The sequence below is a fragment of the Dermochelys coriacea genome, chromosome 1 (genome assembly GCF_009764565.3).
Source record: "Dermochelys coriacea isolate rDerCor1 chromosome 1, rDerCor1.pri.v4, whole genome shotgun sequence".
Lineage (NCBI taxonomy): Eukaryota > Metazoa > Chordata > Testudines > Dermochelyidae > Dermochelys > Dermochelys coriacea.
The window spans coordinates 280618529-280637754 of NC_050068.2; the positions used below are offsets into that span (position 1 = coordinate 280618529).

The 19226-nt window shown below is 37.7% G+C and overlaps 1 protein-coding gene across 2 annotated transcripts in view; it reads left to right on the forward strand.

The window, feature by feature from the left end:
* The window catches only part of PPP1R12A (protein phosphatase 1 regulatory subunit 12A), a 224151-nt gene that overhangs the window by 102435 nt on the left and 102490 nt on the right, over positions 1–19226 (forward strand). For both annotated transcript variants that reach the window (XM_038397391.2, XM_038397399.2), the window contains exon 3: positions 10971–11089. In XM_038397391.2, the coding sequence (XP_038253319.1) occupies positions 10971–11089 (119 nt within the window). The remainder of the gene's footprint in view (positions 1–10970; positions 11090–19226) is intronic.

The following is a 19226-nucleotide window of genomic DNA, read 5'->3' on the forward strand; positions in this document are numbered from 1 at the left end:
GTATGAGGATGACAAATTTTGAGATTAAAAGGAATGGTTAGGCAGGCAATGCGATGGTTCCATATGTTGTTACTTAATAAATAATTGGTTGAACGGAGGGCTAGGGTTTCTCTTGGAAGAAATGTATTTTCAGGAGAACTTGAAGGAAAAGACTTGAAGGGAGTATTAGATTGGTCAAATATGCTGAAGTGTGAACCGCCGCATTCATCTAAATGATCATAAGCTTGATATGTCCTGGGTAGTGTGAAAGTCTCATACTGTAATATGGAAACACCCTGCTAAATATAGAGACCTTTTGATTATATTACTGCATAGTGTTTGTTTAAACAAAAAGATATGTTCAGTGTTTGTAATAATTGTTTTATTTCTGATGTTTGTGGCAATGACTTGTAAACCTGTTAAGATCCTAAATAAATAGATATACTTTTTTTTTTTTTAGTTTGATATTGACCATCAATGTCAACATTAGGGTTTGGGTTTAGAGTTTGGGATTTGGTGGATGCAGTGTCTTCCATCTGAAACTTTTGCTGTTCGCTAGTCAGAGTTGGAGTTTGAATGTGGTGAGACGCTTGTTTAGTTATGAGATTTTTTTTTTTAAAAAAATGAAGTTACATTTCTTAGTTTTCTAGCACTTTTGGAGAATGTCCTACTTCAAAAATAGACTGGTCTAGAAACTCCACATTTATCTTGCTCATCCATCCTCAGTGAGGATTAATACCTCCCTTTTTTTGTAACCGTTGTTCGTTTGGGGGAGAGAAGCAGAAGCAGAAGACTTTTATATGTCAGGAATTTAAAAAAGTACAAGATACCAACCTAGACATGGTGAAAAGTACCTGTGCCGCCATGCCGTGTTAAGGTCAGAGCTAAGAACTTGACAATGGTCTAGCCCAGTATCTTGTCTTGCAACAGTGGCCAGTGCCAGATGCTTCAGAGGGAATGAACAGAACAGGTCAAATGTTGTTGTGATCTGTCCCGTTGTCTAGTCCCAGCTTCTAGCAGCTGGAAGAACACAGGGTTTTGTCCCTGACCAACTTGGCTAATAGCCATTGATGGAGCTATCCTCCATGAACTTACCTAATTCTTTTTTGAACCCAGTTATGGTTTTGGTCTTAACGTCCCCTGGCAATGAGTTCCACAGGTTGACTGTGCGTTGTGTGAAATGCTTCCTGGTTTGTTTTAAACTTGTTGCTTTTTAACTTCATTGGGTGACCTCTGGCTCTTGGGCTATGTGAAATCATTCATGATTTGATAGACCTCTATCATATCCTCCTTTAACTGTCTCTTTTCTAAGATGAACAGTCCCAGTCTTTTTAATCTTTTGGAATCTGTTCCACACCCCTAATCCATGCAGTGTAAAAGAATAAAACACTTCTGCGTGGTTTGTGTACTGTAATTATTTATGACATTGTTAAATCAAATATACAATGTAAAAATCACTTTCTTTCCCTTCCTATTTCTATTCTATTTGGATTCTTACACCATACCCATCATGGTGTTCTCTGCCTTTGTTCCTTTTTTCTTTCCTGTAAATAGATCATGGTATATATTTTCCTGCATTGTTCCCCTTCCCCGCCACCCCCCCAACCCTCTAATCCCTTTTTCTAACTGCTGAAAGAGGTGAGGGTTTCTGCTATTCTACCTCCCCCCTGCAGAATGGAGGGAAGCCTGAAGCAAACACCTGAAGCAAAGGTGTTTTAGCTACAACTCCTATAATAGGCAGATTCTGGTACAGAACTTAAGCAAAGCAGGTAGAGCTCCCTCATAGTTGTCTTTACATTGCCCAGCAGCAGTTCAGGACTTTTCAATTTTACTTTTCCCAGGCTAATGGAATTTTGCCATTCTGCATTAGATCTATTAATCACTTTCCTGATCCACATAGGTGAGGCTGATGGAAGCTGTCTTCCTCTCTGAAACAATGTATTTACAGTGCAGACAAGCTATACTGGAAGTAAGGTTTGATAGAAATTTTCCTCTATGAAAGATTTCTTTAAAGAACTAGGTATTCTTGAGCCACTTACTGCAAAATCCTCATTCGTTTACCTGTATTGTGAAATGCAATTAAAGGGGGAAAAGAACAAAACCAAAATACAATTGTTGAAACAAAATCATATTTTTTTAATATAGATCTGAAGAGTATATTGTGACATTCACAGATGTATGTTTAGAATGAAATAGATTTGAGATGTGTAGTGACTTCATTGTTGTGGAATGTACCTGTTTCGTTATTGGGCTGAATTAAAAATTAAGTTTCAAATTTATTGATTTAATATTATGGGTAAAAGTAATTGGATTGCTATTTTAAAACTGGCTTTTTCAGAGAAACCTTCTTAAAGGGAGCCTAAAAATCTGTTTCATGCACGGTACGTTTGTTTATCATTTAATTTTATAGCATTGAAAGCCAAGAAATAACCTTAAAGTAAAGGTTATTAACAAAAAAAAGAGCCTAGAGTACTTTGCGATTAGATTAATATGGTACAATTTTTTTGGCTTCATATTTTTGGGGGGGTGAGGTGAGGTTGTTTTTGGTTCTTTGCTCCCCAGGGGACTAAATTCTTTGCCTTAAACCCTGTGAAAGTCCATTGACTTTATTGGGGTTATACAATGTAAAAGGTGCATACCAGGATAGAATTTGGCACAGTATTGTCTGTGTTGATATAAAATACTCACTTCTTTAAAAAAAAAAAAAAAAAAATTTAAAATATTGTGGATAAGTATGAAAATGCTAATCTTTTATTTAATACTTTAGTGCTTTGAGATTTGTGGATGAAAAGAATTACATAAGAGTACACATATTAATTTTAATAAGTGTATACTATATTTCTTAATAGTTTTCATTTAGTTGCAGATTTGCCTGCCTTCCAGAATTCCTAATAGTTTTAAGTTAAAGGGAAAATCTAAACGTTTTTTGGGCTCTATCCTATTTCCAGTGTAATCAATGGCAGAATTCCCATTGAATGATAGTTTTATGTTCATTAAAATCCTGTTGTGGTGACTTCTATCTTTTTCTTAAAGTATGAACCCCAGGAAAAGTGAACAGTAAAAGGGACATTTGATAAGCTGTTATAATGTTTTAGAATACTCTGACCTCTTAATATTAAGCACTCTCTCAAACTCAGTTTTTTAAATGTGAAAAAAGAAACTTAATTGGGTAGAAAGATATTTTTAGCTGAATTCCCCTTGATGTCCTGTGTTAATAAATGAAGCGATTTGCAAAGTACACTTTAAAGGTGAACCGCAGGGATTTTATTTAAACAAAATTATAGAACTTGTATGATTCTAAAAGCTGTTTAGAAACATAGTTAGTGGTATATAAACAAAGATTTGAAACAATAATTTACTCTTTAATCCTGAAAACTAAGCAGCACACTACACTTCTTAGTTCCTCTGCCCGTAACTGACGTCACAGCTGTCATGAAGATAGCTTTTCCAGTCTTAACTTCATATAGACTCCCAGTAATTTTTTCCACAAAATAGATTTTGAGCTCATATTTCTTATGTGTAGTCTCTACCACAAAGAGAAATATGTTAGGAAGTGTTAAACTGGTGAATCTCGTCTTGAGTATGCTTAGAAAAGTATGTTACCCGTATTTAAAAATACTTCCTGCATTACAATAATATAGTTTTCAATATTAAGCTTGTCACATAGACTTGATAAGTTCTTAAAGAAACTTGGCTCAAAAATAACATTGCCTATAACTGGCTGAAAATGACACATTGGTCCTACAGGCTAATTAAATAACCAAACAAAAGTGCATATCCTAAATTTACATCCTGAGGACTGCTCGTGGGTTGGTTTAAGAAGAAACCTTCCAGGAGGCATCCTTAACTTGAACTTCACTGTAGTTACAGAACGCTGACTATTGCATATGGCAGTTCTTATTTTTCACTTGTTAAATCTTGGTCCAGACTTCTGGGAGAGGTCTTTTCTGAATTTAAGAACAATTTGTCCGGCCACTTCTCCCAGTTGGTGACATTTTCTTTCAGTCTCCATCCTAATAAATATCAGATTCAGCAGTATAAACCATCCAGTTATCTCCCTAATGACCTTGTAAACCTGGTTGCAGAAACTAAGTATTCTAGCAGAACCACAATGAAGGTAAATGCCCATCTTTCCACTGCCATCCTTGTAAGTAATATTGATAAAACCTTAAATCATGATGTCGAGAAGTTCTGTACAACAAAGTAATTCTTTATGCCTAAAGTAGATTAGAGCTTGGGCATTGTGCCAGATTCTGAAGCAGTCTCCCTCTAAGCCCTTAAATTCCCTATTTCAGTTATCTGTGTTTCAAAGGAAGCCCCCTCCCTCTCTGATCACAAACCATGTCCCAGTATATTGTAGAGATTAGCTTAATATTAATAGAGTTCTGCAATAGTTTTCACTGCATCACATGAAGATCCTGAGGCAGAGCTTTTAAGCAAAGCCCTGAGATAAAATATTGGCCTTCAGACCAGTTGAAACTGGGACTTAGAGTAGACAAAATGTGGCTTTTATCTTATAGGAGAATTAATCTTTGACTTTGAATTATTAAAAATTCCATGTTTTTATCAGCGAAGGTTTTTTAAAGTATTTCCCGTAAATGGGTGAAAGTGTGTCAGGGTTTCTAAATAGTAACTCTAAGGGGAGAGTTGCTTGCTTATTTTTCAAGACAGGACCTGCAAACTTTAGTCTAAATTCTGCATGTAAGAGCTGTTGAAGGATATACACAGAGTAGGGTTCCTAAAATATGTGGGCCACAAACAAAGTTTTACTTCCCCAAAAGAATGGGATTTCAAAGCAAACTTGTTTCTCCAGTATCAGCCAAGCCATGTAGTGTAGCCCAGTAGGCTAGTTTGCTTTATTATGTTCATTGCTACTGTAGCCCAGTGGGCTAGCTTGCCTTCATTATATTTATTGCTTTCCATTATATTCAGCTGTAATGCCAGAAACCTACAGGACTGTATCCTGTAAGACATTAGCTTCAGCAAGTTAGCATACATATCTCTGGGACCTTTCATCTGGATAAATGGAGCTAAAGCATAAGGTCCATGTATGACTGTGAACTTCAACATAGAGGATGTGTTAAAGCAGGTTGGTATGAGGGCTTTCCTAAGTTCATCCCCTTTTTAAACTTAACAGGTACACCACAACTTAGAACTTGGGAAGAACTGAAATAACCAGTTAAGACAAAAATAACAAATGTAATATCTAACTACAAAAGGGTAACGAATTGACTAATATAATAAATTGAGATAATTGATATACTAACCCAGGGGTCGGCAACTAAAGGCAGCATGCGAGCCAATTTTTACTGGCATGCTGCTGCCTGCCGGGGTCCCAGCTACCGCCCCCACTCAGCCCACTGCCGGCCTGGGTGAATGGAACATCAGGCCAGCAGCGGGCTGAGCTGCTTAGCCTGCCACTGGTCTGGGGTTCTGGCTGCCAGTGTAGTTTATTAAATTTCCCCACATAGGAATGTGCTACTTGCAGAGTACCAGGACTGGCAGCCTTAAGTAGTACACCATAAGTAGCACATTCCTACGGGGTGAAATTTAATACACTACACCAGGGTAGGGAAGGTTGTGCTGGCCCACTTCCTGCCTCCTGACTGCCCCCCTCATAACGGCTGACCCATTCAACCTGCCCCCCCCCACCCTTTCCTTGTCCCCTGACCACCCCCTCCCGGGACCCCCTACCTCCTGATTGCCCCCCTCAGAACCTTCCACCCATCCAAACCCCCCTGTCCCCTGACTGCCCCAACCCCTATCCACACTCCCGACCCTTGACAGGCCCCCCAGGACTCCCACGCCTATCCAACCACCCCTGTTCCCCGTCCCCTTACCATGCAGCTCAGAGCATCAGGACTATCAGCCGTAAGTATTACACCGTAAGTAGCACATTCCTATGGGGAGCAATTTAATACATTACACCTGGCCCCGCTTAGCCCGCTGATGTTCTGGAGTTCTCAAAATATGTTCTCACCCCTTATCAAAAATGACACTACAATTAGCTTAAAAACTTAAACTTAAAACCTTTGTAAATTACAGTAATCGTTAAATGTATAATGTTAATAAATACATAGGTCTGATGAAACAAAGTACTTGTAGTTCTGTGCCTGTGCTTAATTTGTGTTTTCGATGATTTACCTTCTAAAAAAAATATCGCATGTCTTGCACCCCCGAAAGGGCATCTTGCACCCCCACAGGGTGCATACACCCCAGGTTAAGAACCACTCCACTAAACTGATAAGATCTGCATTTTAATTTAATTATAAATTAAGCTTCTTAAACGTTTTAAAAACTTTGTTTACTTTACATACAACAATAGTTTAGTTACTAAATATAGACTTAGAGAGAGAGACCTTCTAAGAAACGTTAAAATGTATTACTGGCACGCGAAACCTTAAATTAGAGTGAATAAATGAAGACTTGGCACACCACTTCTGAAAGTTTGCCGACTCCTGTACTAACCCATCAGAAAAAAGAAACTCCAGTGTTAGTGAGGTGAGGAAATACAAATAAGGAGAAGGGAAAAAATTCCCTACTGAATATGCATCAAACATAATGGCATCAGTGTAACATATTATAAAAGTGGCATCCCAGCATAGGGACAGTAGGAGAGAGAGATGTAGCCCTTGGGAGCTGCCACAATGATGGCCACAGGTGGTGATGGGGAAGCTGATAGTGATGAGGAAGATGATGGCTAACATTTCAGTTTGTTCTACAAGGGATGGTGTGAGAGTATATGGGTGTGTAGATGTACATTCTGTAGTATCTCTGTCTATTTTACTAAGTTGGGGTGTTTGTGACTCTGCTAAATCTATTAATAAGCTATTTTTTTAAATATAACTATATTGTAATCGTTGCAACTGTGTACATCAGGGTTCCCAACTATAGAATAATTTAAATATTGGGCCTGATCTTTGGGCAAGAACCTGTCAACCCTCAAAGTGATAACTGGGGATTCTTACATAATCAATATAACTGATGCATAATCTAAGGTCAGGTTACAGTAGTGTTTAGAAACATCTGGACAAGAGAGGGTCTGATTTTTTTGAGAGGTGGGAGGACATGCCTTTCCCTGTACCCACAGTATTCCACCTGCAATTCTTGGCACTCACAATTTTGAGTCCACTTAGTTGTACATTTAAGAATGGATACTTCAGGTTTGAAAATCGAACTTGAAACCTCTTGGTCCAAAGATAGCCTTGGCAGAGACCAGACTGCTGTTTCGCTTTTACTTTTTTAAAACATGTATCTCTAGAGAAATCTCTAATGGAATGTGCAGATCTCCGAAAATGTATCCTTTATCTCTGTAGAGGGTACTCTGTTTAATAACACTTAAAAAAAAATTAAATACAGTATGGTGCATAGCCAGTTTATCCAATCCCATGATAAGTTTGGTGATTAAAAAAATTAACTTGTTTTGAGTCCTTTGTCCAAAAGCTTTGAAAGAGTTTAAAAATCTGAAAAGACTTGCTTGTAATAGTTGGATTCCACTGTATATTGAATGTTTACTTTTCTACTGCCTCAGAGTTTGCCTGCTGAAGACAAACTGCTTGGACATGGTATCAAAGGTTCCTGTCATTTTATTGGAACTGTACAATGGTGTTTTCCTTTCCCCAAATACTTTCACAATGTTGGATTAACTAGATTTAAAAAGAATAAAAGTAAGTTAAAATTTGTATACTTATGGTTAAATTTCTCTTCCCTTCTTTTCCAGCAACTTTTGGAAGTAATATAACAAAGTGACTTGGCATGTGCCATCTTTTTTTTTATAAGCTGCTAGACCCTACCTGGATGATTCCAGATGTTATTTCTGACCCATAAGAAAGATATATTGAAGTAACAAATGTTATCTATTTTTTCAGTGTCAACAATTAAAATTTATCTAATTCTCGCACCATTTTTTTTAAGCTTGGAAAATAAGTTGGAAGTGAGAACTTTTACATATTTATAGTGTGGTATAGATTTGTGGAGTACTTTCTAGAGCTTCTACTCCAGTAACTTTCATAAATGGAATGCACTTTTCAGCAAATACCATGGCACTTGTGACAAATAATTTGCATAGAAATGCAAACTTTAAATTTTGCCCTTACTATTAAAGCAGTCTCACTGTTCTACACGCGTCATAATTTACAGAACAATAGTGATTTCCACACTTCTCAGCAAAGATATAGAGCAAAAATGCTTAAAGGTGTTCTCAGAGTAATAATTTATTTTTACAAAATGTATTTCTGTATATAGTATGTACTGAGACAAGGTAGATGAGGTAATATCTTATTGGGCTAATTTCCATTGATGCAAGGGACAAGCTTTCTAGCCTCACAGAGCTCTTCTTCAGGTCTGAAGAAGGTAACCAGAGTGTCTAAGCTAAATTAAAGGAGAGACAGGTTAAGTTTTAGGGTTTTTCACAAGCTGTAGGAGACTCCTGAAAATGAAATGGGCAACTAAGCGTTAGCAGGCGGTAGGGTGTTAGAACTTTTTGAAATAAGCCATAATACCAGTGTGTCTAAGTTCATGGTTCAGTGTCCAGCAGAGTTATGAATTTAAGTTCCTGGGCTCATCTTTTTAAGTGTAGTGCTGGCTGTAGCTCACGAAAGCTTATGCTCAAATAAATTTGTTAGTCTCTAAGGTGCCACGAGTACTCCTTTTTCTTTTTTGCGAATATAGACTAACACAGCTGCTACTCTGAAACCTGTTACAAAAGTAATAGTAATCTTTATAATCATGGACAAGAAGATGGTATGTTGCAAAAGGCAAAAATTAAGAAAAGTGGAAAAGAAATCATAGGATGCTAACATTTCAATCAGTGGGATTTTAATACTGGTGGCTAGACTTCTCCACTGAAAAGCAATCTTCAAAAACAGGAGAGGGATTGTTTCATGTCCTTAGAGAAATGATGAAACCTTGAAGGCTATTTTTTTCTGTTGTACATAGACCTGCTTTCATTAGCTGTAATTTCAGTTGTTGCAGTGAATGTATCTTACATTGTCACAATCTGGACAAAATGGCAAAAAGAATAACATACATGCATGTTTGGTAGTGATGTATGCTCTGGTAAGAAGCATGAGCCGTAAAGGATGGGTAGGACATTTCAGCCAAAAGTAGTCAGGATGTAAATTCACTAAGAGATTTCCTGGACAGGTTAGCAATTAGATCAGAGACCACCTCTGGAGGAGTACTGCCCCAGTTTATATGCAGATCTTGCTAACAGCCAATTCTTAAAAAAAAAGTTGGTGCCTAAAATTATGTCTCACAACCTGCATTCAGGACCCTAAATAAAAATTGCTAAGCATCTACAGTTCCCACAGGTTGTATATTTCATATATGTAATATGGCAGGAAACAAGGTACTGCTTAAGAAAGCACATTATATTTGTCTATATCCATCACCAAAGAGAGTGTCTATGTGTAATATATGGAAGGCTTATGCTGAAGACATTTGTGGCTCATTCTTAAATTGTAAGCTCTTTGAGGCAAGAACCATCTTTGTGTAGTGCCTAGTACGACAGGGTGCTAATTTGGACCCCTGAGTACTACTGTAACAAAATAAATCCATAAGAGAGGTAGTAACCTCATGGTTAGAAATTTGTAAGGTTGCAATCTGGAGTGGTGCTGATGCTTCAGTCACTATTGATTGGGTACTTTGACATCAGTAGAATATACATTGGGCTGCTAGTTCCAAAACTTCATAGACTTCTAGTTTAATAGAAATAAGGGAGTTAATCGAGTTCTAACTGTTAAAATGTCTGTCTTATGGCTCTTTGTTGGAACCTATCTATCTGATATTCCAAAACCAGAAATAAATTCCTCCTGATTTGGATTGTTCATGCCAGGTCTCAGTGCTTACCCTAGTTTTAAAATAAAACATTTTACATATTGAATCATATTATACACCAAACCGCTGGAATGTTCAGCCTACCTAGACAAGAGTGTGTGGGTGTGCATGCGCATATATATCTAATGATGTAATGGGCCCTACTAGCAAGAACTGGGGTCAGCCCTCTGGTGAAATGCACAATAACTTCTTCACTTTGTGCTGCTGCACAGGAAGGTGCTCGGATTTTTGCCAGTATGTGAATCTGTACCTTGCTTGGGAGTGCCATGTCTAATTTGCAACTTGGGCTAGTATGTCTCTAAATTTGAAGCCTCGCTCCCTCTAGATATTGTAATGGAAACCGAATATTTTACCACTGCCAGAGCTTTGTGATTGCTGCAAGGGGACAGGCCTTCAGTATGCTATTCCTGCTGCATCCTCTTGGCAAGGTCAAGGGAGTAAAAAAGAGGTCTTCAGTAGTTGTCTTCCCTCCCTTTTTCTGTTGTTCATAGTTTTTTTTCCCCATCAGCACTTGCATTGTGAAATTGACACAAGTTTCATTGCTGCTTAAAGAACTATGCATAGTGAGAGTGAAACCAAGCAGTCTGGTTAACTTTTTCTGCTGCTTGGCTAAGTTAGGAGCAGAATTGAAGGCACTGGAGACATTATTCTTCCCAAATCTGCAAAGAATAATGTATCAACCTTCCAAATGTTATCTTTGCAATCATAAGTACTAGGAATGTCAACTTTTTTAATCTGAAAACTTAAATCCTGCAATTATTGATATCTCAGGCTCCTATGTTCTTCAGGAAAACCTTTCATTTACCATTGGACACTTTGTGCACCCAAGCCCTGAAGAGATCTTTGGGCACCCAAGCCCTGAAGAGTATATGACTGAATTTTTTCAGTGGCTAACTACAGAGATTGGCACCATATACTAATAAAATGCATCTTATCTGAAATGCTGCCCTAAATCGTTAACACTTGTAGGTAAACCTGTGGTCTTATTCTTACTGTATCCATATGTGTGTGTAATATAAAATATTTAGTTGCAGTGCATGGTCCCAGGTTCTAACAGCTTTTGTTACTCGTTCACTGTACCCAACTTTATTAACCTGATGCTCACCTTATGTTTTGTTTAGCTTCCAACTTTTTTTCTTCTTCTTCTTTTACAGGTATTTAATTAGTCAAGGAGCACATGTAGGAGCTGTTAATAGTGAAGGAGACACTCCATTAGATATTGCTGAGGAAGAGGCAATGGAAGAGCTGCTTCAAAATGAAGTAAATAGACAAGGTAATGTTGAATGTGTGGAAGTCTAGTATTATCTTTTAAACCTAAGTATACTTTATGGGAATGTATTTTTAAAAAATAATGTTTGAAAGACATTTTTAGTGATTTTTATTTTTAAAAGATTACAGTGAACCATATATATACTGCTAAACATTACCTCCAAGTTATAGTTACAGCCCTGTCTAAGTTCCCCCTTGTGTAGCCAATACAGACTGCTGTATTGGATCCAGTCTTTTTATCCCACATGCTTCTGAGTGTCCAACTGGCTCTGAGCAGTGTCCAGACATTGTCGCTTGTTCTGACCTCTCAGGCACAGTCCTGGGGCATAGATTTCCATTCTGATACCATTTTTTGACATATGGGCCCTGTCACACAACTGCTGTAGGTCCCAAGACCAGTGCTCAACCTCCCAAGCCTTCCCAGTACCTACGCATGTTCTCCTCAAAGATCCACCAGAATGGGCATGCCAGTTTACCATTAACTCTTTTGCGGACCATTATTATAGTTAACATAAAGAACACACAGGCTTTTTGGAAAGGGTCTTCTTAAACCCAAACGTTTTATTCATAGAAAAGCGCCGGAGGTTTAGTGATATATAAAAAATTAACACACACCTGAATGCAGACTCCTCCCTCCAGTGGTCTCACCACTGCTGTCAGTCTTCTGGATTTTGCAAAAAGAAAAGCAGTACTTGTGGCACCTTAGAGACTAACAAATTTATTAGAGCATAAGCTTTCGTGAGTGTCCTTCAGGTGGTCAGTGCCGTTTTTGCTCCCCCACGCCTCCTGCTTAGCTTTCTTATTCTGGAAGGTGTCTTTTTGCTAGAGAGCCTGTCCCTTTTAAAAGCAGGATGTGACATCTTTTTCCTACTTCTCTTCTATGCTAGGATTTTCCATGTGCCAGCCCTGGAGTGGAATTGCTGGCAGAGGGTTGTTAAGTTAATGACTGTTGCTAACCTCCTTTGTCCCACTAGGGTAAGGCTATTCAATAGTCGATGACCCTCTAAGGATCAGATACCTAGGTGCTAGTCCCACCTTTCCCTCCCAAACATGAGGAATGATGCAATCTAACTTGATAATTACAGTGAAGTACATAATCAAGGTGACACTCAAAATGGAGGCTGAAATGCATGTTTTTTTCCACACAAAATTAGACTCCGCGTTCGCACACACACACACTCTGTCCCCCACCTCCCCCAAAGTCATGGGCAGTTTTTTCCTTTGTTTTTAAAGGGTACTTGCTTTCATTCTAGTGTATGGTTCTCCGTAACACTGAATTATACATGCCCACCTAGGGGATATTATACACCTTTAACTTCAAGGTGTTATCTAAATAATCTCAAGTAACAGTAAACTATGCAATGACCCAAGTTCTGTCAGGATTAAATAGTTATGGTTGAATCTGCCTATTGTCCAAACCAGGTACTGTCATTTACTGGTCAATAGGATGACATGACATCGAAGGGCTGATGTCCTCTAGGTACTAGTATGTAGTTATATTTCTAGAATCTTGGATCAAACATTTTGTAGTAACCAAATGTTAACTATACGATTTGGACTCTGCTTAGCATGTAAAGGGACACACAAGTAAATTGATAGTTTGCTGGCATATTGTACAAAAACCTTCTCTTTTTCACTTAATTTGGTAGATTACAATTTAAAAAAAAGTCTTGAAGGAGATATGAAGTGAGTTGTCTTCAGTTTGTGCCTCCTCTTAATCTTTTGTGAAACTGTTTTTTGATACATTTGACTTCACTAAAATGCCATCCTCATTGTTCTTAATACTGTACTGAAATGTGAATAATCACACTCAATTTGGAAAATACCAAAATTAAAATAAAAAGATAAAATAAGAAACCATTTTGAGTTTCTTGTACAACCTTTCTTATACATATGTATTACATATTTTTCAGTGACTCATAGATATTAAGGTCAGAAGGGACCATTATGATCATCTAGTCTGACCTCCTGCACAATGAAGGCCACAGAATCTCACCTACCCACTCCTGCAATAAATCTCTCATCTATATCTGAGCTATTGAAGTCCTCAAATCATGGTTTGAAGACTTCAAGGTGCAGAGAATCCTCCAGCAAGTGACCTGTGCCCCATGCTGCAGAGGAAGGCGAAAAACCTCCAGGGCCTCTTCCAATCTGCCCTGGAGGAAAATTCCTTCCCGACCCCAAATATGACGATCAGCTGAACCCTGAGCATGTGGGCAAGATTCACCAGTCAGATATCCAGGAAAGAATTCTCTGTAGCAACTCAGATCCCACCCCTTCTAACATTCCATCCATTGGGCCTATTTACCATGAATAGTTAAAGATCAATTAATTGCCAAAATCATGTTATCCCATCATACCATCTCCTCCATAAACTTATCGAGTTTAATCTTGAAGCCAGATAGGACTTTTGCCCCCGCTGCTTCCCTTGGAAGGCCATTCCAGAACTTCACTCCTCTGGTGCTTAGCTTTGTGTCAATAAATATTAGTTCCTGTTAACCTTATAGTTTGATACTAGTTTTACAATTTAATAACTTAGATTAGTGATAATTTCAATATACATACTGTATTCATAAACACAAAACATTTACACTCTGTCTCAGATATGAAATGTATTGAAAGCTTTCTGAGGCATCCAGCTTCACAAGGCAGGGAAGCATGTATATTTATTGATGCCTTAAGGAGCCAACAAATAATGGCTACTGGCAGAGGGATGGAACAATGAGGGTAGTTTATATTTTAACACAAAATATGAAATTGGTCTGCCGTGGAGAGAGCCCAATTTCAGACTCTTCCTATTAAAAATGTATAGTCGATCCATTCACTAGCTCCAGGCAGCGGTAACAGATATTGGTAGCTATGGTGTACCTCAAATAAGCTCGTCCGATGAAGGATGCCCTTCTGTGTAAACCTGCATTCCTGTTGGAAGAGAATCTCCCCATTCACATGCCTTAACTTTTTATGGTCCCTCACCCCCAGCTGAGCAAGGAAACGTAATACATACCTAATTTAAAAATATTAAAAAGTAATAATAGAAATATAGGGCTGGAAGGTACCTCTAGAGACATCTAGTCCTATTCTGTCTCTCCTCCCCTTGTGCTGAGGTAGGACCTAGTATACCGTATAATATTATTTATTAAATTGTGGACTAAAACCAACCTTCTCTTGTCATTGACATAACCCCCAGTGCTATTTGAGAAATCACCCCTCCACTAGCTTTTATATGGTGGGACAAGGCTCTTTCTTCGAATGCATGAAGTTAGCTCTTGGAGACCCATGCTAGTAATAGCAAAACTGATGGCATGGCTCTGTCATGGTATAATTAACATAACTTTTAAACATTTATTTTTGTTGGAGACCGAGAACGTTAGTTCTTCCTCTAGATCGTGTATATTAAACAGAACATAAGAAAGATTACTAGTTTCTGGTGTGGTCATTGCTTTTGAATGTTATGGTGTAATTATTCATTTCTATCCTGAAGTGTTTAAAAAAAAATTTCATACACAATTAAGGGACATTTTTATCCTGTGTTTCTGGGATTCCCGACTGGCACCTCTCAGATTAAATTCTGAAGAAAGTGATAAGGCAAACTTTAATATAAAAAAGAACAACCACCAAGTTTCTAATCCTTATGGTGGTAAGGAAACTTCTGGATGTGAACTGATACACTGGTGTTTTTTCTGGATCTGCGACTGGCACACTTTAAACACTGCATTGCAGACTTCAGTTTTCTCTGAGTCATTCCCTTGGATCCAGATTTGGTGGATATATGGGCTTCTTTCTAGCCAGGGTCTTGATTCTTGATTCCTGCCTTAATTGACTCTTGACTGTCTAGTACAGTTAACAAGTTGGCACATCCTCCTTTTTTCCAGCTACCTGTGCAAGATTCTATGCTCCTATCTGCAGTGAACCACAGCAGAACCAGCGGTAGACCAGGGAAGAGTTTGCGCCATGTAACTAGTCAGCTTTCCCCAACTACTATTTTTTGTGTCTGCATTTGCGTACAATTCCTATAAGTATATTGAAACTTGTGCTGGGGACTTGGATCAAAATACAGCACACATCTTACACAAAAAGGGACTTTACAGAGAGGCACTAATTCACAAAGGTAAATTGTGGGATAGAAGAATGTTTCATATATACATGACAGAATATAGGCTGGTCACACTGCTATTGCAGTATCAATCTGAGTTGATTTCAACTGTTAAAAAAAAAAAAATAGGAACCACCAAGAAAAATCTGAGTAATTCTCAGATGCTATGGAACTTTTCTATTACTTAACTAACAAGACTAATCCCAAATAAAAAGCTAAAATTTGAGCCCAGAACAAAAAGAATCTAAAAATGTGACTGAGGAAATGTATTCCGTCTAGCATTTAAAGCTAAAAATTCACATCTATCCCAAGTGTATGTTCACAAAGGAGATTTTCATAGTGATCCAGATTAATTTTAATGCATCCGATGAAGTGAGCTGTAGCTCACGAAAGCTTATGCTCTAATAAATTTGTTAGTTTCTAAGGTGCCACGGGTACTCCTTTTCTTTTTGCGAATACAGACTAACACGGCTGCTACTCTGAAAGATCCCATTGTGAGTGTCATAGGACATGAATTTGAAAAAGAATGGGATAATTTTGTTTCCTTAATTTTCTTTCCAAAGTAGGCCTGCTTTAGGCAGTCTTACTTGCTGGGGGAACTCTCCATCTTGTCAGGGAACTGTGAAGTCTAGAAAACCACATTCAAGAGGGAGATAAGCATGGCTCTCTGCCGAAGATGGGTGACCACTTAGGAGCCAGGAACCTAAAAGTTTGGTACTCTGCTGCACCATGGAGAGGGAATACAGGTGCCCTGAACTGTGACTGACATTCTTATACAGAAAAGCTGTCACTGACCAGGACCAAATCTTGCTTATTCCTGAGCCCTTGGACAGGAGTAACTATGCAAGGCAAAATATCTATATTTTGTTGGAGAGAAGAAATACATAGCATATATACATACCTATAATTGTCATTTACATTGAAAGGTAAGTATACACTCCTCTGTCAAATAGAGATTGTTTCACTATTATATATTGCAGAATCATGGTGGTAATAGGGCATCTTTGACCACCTACCTCATCTGGCCTCTGCCCACCAATTCATCTCCACAGCACTTACTCTAACATTCCAAAACTCATGAGCAGCTTCAAGCAGCATGATTCTTTTTATTTTAACTGCAGCTGCTTGAAGCTGCTCATGAGTTTTGGAATGTTAGAGTAAGTGCTGTGGAGATGAATTGGTGGGCAGAGGCCAGATGAGGTAGGTGGTCAAAGATGCCCTATTACCACCATGATTCTGCAATATAGTAGTGAGATCATAACTGTATACCCTCCATCAAATAGAGATCTTTCAATGTAAATTATAGTTATAGGGGGGTGTGTGTGTGTGTGTGTGTGTGTGTGTGTATTCTGTTAGGGAGTATTTCAGTTAAATGCAATGTTTGACTCAACTTTGCTTATATGCATATGACTACTATGTTTATATATAGAAACATTTATTACATGAATGAAAAAGTGGGTTGATTTTTTGCATAGTGTACCCATAAAACATGTTTTTATATTGCTAGTGTGCTCTGAAACAGTGATTCAGCATTTTGATATTTTCATAAAATGCTTGCTGAGCAGCATAATATTTTGTATCTACTTAAAAACTACTATATAACATTTTTTCTGAATAGTTTAAAGCATTTAGCCAATAATTTATAAATCTGTCCTTTGTATTAACAATTTTTGAATTGTTAGCCTACCTGAGGTAAAGTTTACAAGCATTTGTAAATTATCAGATGTTGTTGAGCTGAGAGGCACCACATCACCATCTATGGGCCATTTGGAGAAAGTATTTTACATGTCTGAGAAGCAGTGGCTTTGGTTTTGTTTGTTTTACCTCCTCTGCACTCAGTATTGAGTTTTAAAAACAAAAGCAAAGAGGAAATCCCATTTAAGGTAATCTAAAACATGTTTACAATTTACTTTCTGTACATATACTGGGGATATGTATTTGAAGTGTCTCTAAGTATATCTTCTTCCTGTTCTAGGATGGGAGAAGTTCATCTCCCATTTTGGTGCCAGTTGTAACACAGGATGTTTTATATAAATTGGCACATCTTTTTCTGATTCTCACCCTTTTTCTTGTGTTTGACTATGGAAATTTGATCATGTAAAGTTACTCTGTCCTGTTTGGGACTCTTGTATCATAAATCATGTTCAAAGCTTGCAGTCTTCAGTCTTCTGTAGCCTGTACTCTCATATGAGGTACAGAAGTTTGTTAGGTGTACCAACAAATGTCTAAAATTCTTTTAGTCAGCAAAAAACAATTCAGTCCATGTTTAATCTGAAGTTGCTTTAATCTCCATGTACGTAAGACTCACCTTGAGCAATACAAATACAGGCTTTTATGGGAAGTTGTTTTTTCTTTTAAATTATGTAGTTCCTCCCTCGCTGTCACTGGGACCCTTCTGTTTTTGGTTGTTGGGAAGAGTTCTTGGGCTCCTATCTAGCAAACATGAATGAGTAACTTTACACACAGGTGAACTCACTTTGCACACAGGGACTACTCAGTACAAAAAGTTTATCTTGTGCATAGGTGTTTACAGGATAAGGGCTTTGGCATGTAGTTGTAAAAGGGGCAAGTGTGCAATGAATAATGAAACTTAAGTACCATGCCTGCAATAGTATTATCACCAGGAAAGAAAGTGTAATGTAAACAGAAGCTTAGTTAGGCAAGTCTTTCCCAGATAGGAGGATAAATTATTTGTATATCTATTCTTTGTAAACAAAACAAAGTAAAACTGACCAGGTATTAGCACTGTTTTTTAAGATTTTAAAAATAATTTCTAGTGCCAAAATAAGGAATCAGACCAACATCATAAGCTGCCTACTATAGGTAATAGTAAAAGGATTACAATTGTTGCTGCCAAAAGAATATTAACAAACAAATGGTCGAGTCAAATAAACAAAGGTGGAAAAATAATCACATAGATTAAGGATTAAACAAAAATGGATGCATTGTATCATACACTGAGGGAAAAGTGAATAAAAATTAATAATTTTTAAAAACTTGTTTTTATTTAAATCAGTTTTATTTATTTAATAAATATATTTATTTATTTTAAAACTGTTTTAAAATTAAATTTGAAATTGACAACCTGTATTAAAGCCTAAATTAACAAGAATCTGTTTAAATTTAAATTAAATAAAATGTGTTGCATCAGGGAGCACTCCTATTTTAATGAGGGTGCTACTTTTTAAATTATTTTCAGAACCAATGGGAAAACATCTTTGACTTTTTTGAAGGCAACTCAAGCTTCATAAATGTTACAATGTCATGTAGTGCATTAAGTATCTACATTATTTTTGGTCTTTACAATGGAACTGATGGTGGTATTTACACTTTTACAAATGTCATTACTTTCAGGGTATGTTGTGAAATAGACTTTTGCCTTAACTGCTTGCATTGATCATTTTCTAAACAGTGGGTCCTGACCTCCAGTGGGTCATGGGAAGGTTCCACATCCACATCCAAGGCTGGATTAGCCCATCACTGGGCCCTGGCCAAGGCAAACATACATTCCTCCTGGCTCGATGCAGAGGGGGTTGGGGGGAGGGGTTGGTTTGGGGAGTGAGCCCGCAGAAGTGGTTCCTGTCCCACAGGACTGGTCATGTTAGTGTTCCCATGACTATAAATCTGTACAGAGATGAAATTTTACTAGTCTAATAATTATAAGGCAAGAACAGGAAGCTTTAGATCAATAATATAATAATATTGTGCTTCTCCTTCAGAAGATTGCCAAGCACTTTACACATAGACTATTACAAACTACAAATTAGTTTTTGGGTTTTACTGCGGGAACTGTGGGATAGCTACCCTCAGTGCAATGCTCCGAAAGTCAATGCTAGCCTCGGTACTGAGGACGCACTCCACCGACTTAATGCGCTTAGTGGGGACACATGAAATCGCTTTCCAAAAGTTGACTTTTATAAATTTGACCTAATTTCATAGTGTAGACATACTCTTAGAGACTAACAAACTTATTTGGGCATAAGCTTTCGTGGGCTAAAACCCACTTCATCGGATGCATGCTGTGGAAAATACAGTAGGAAGATATATA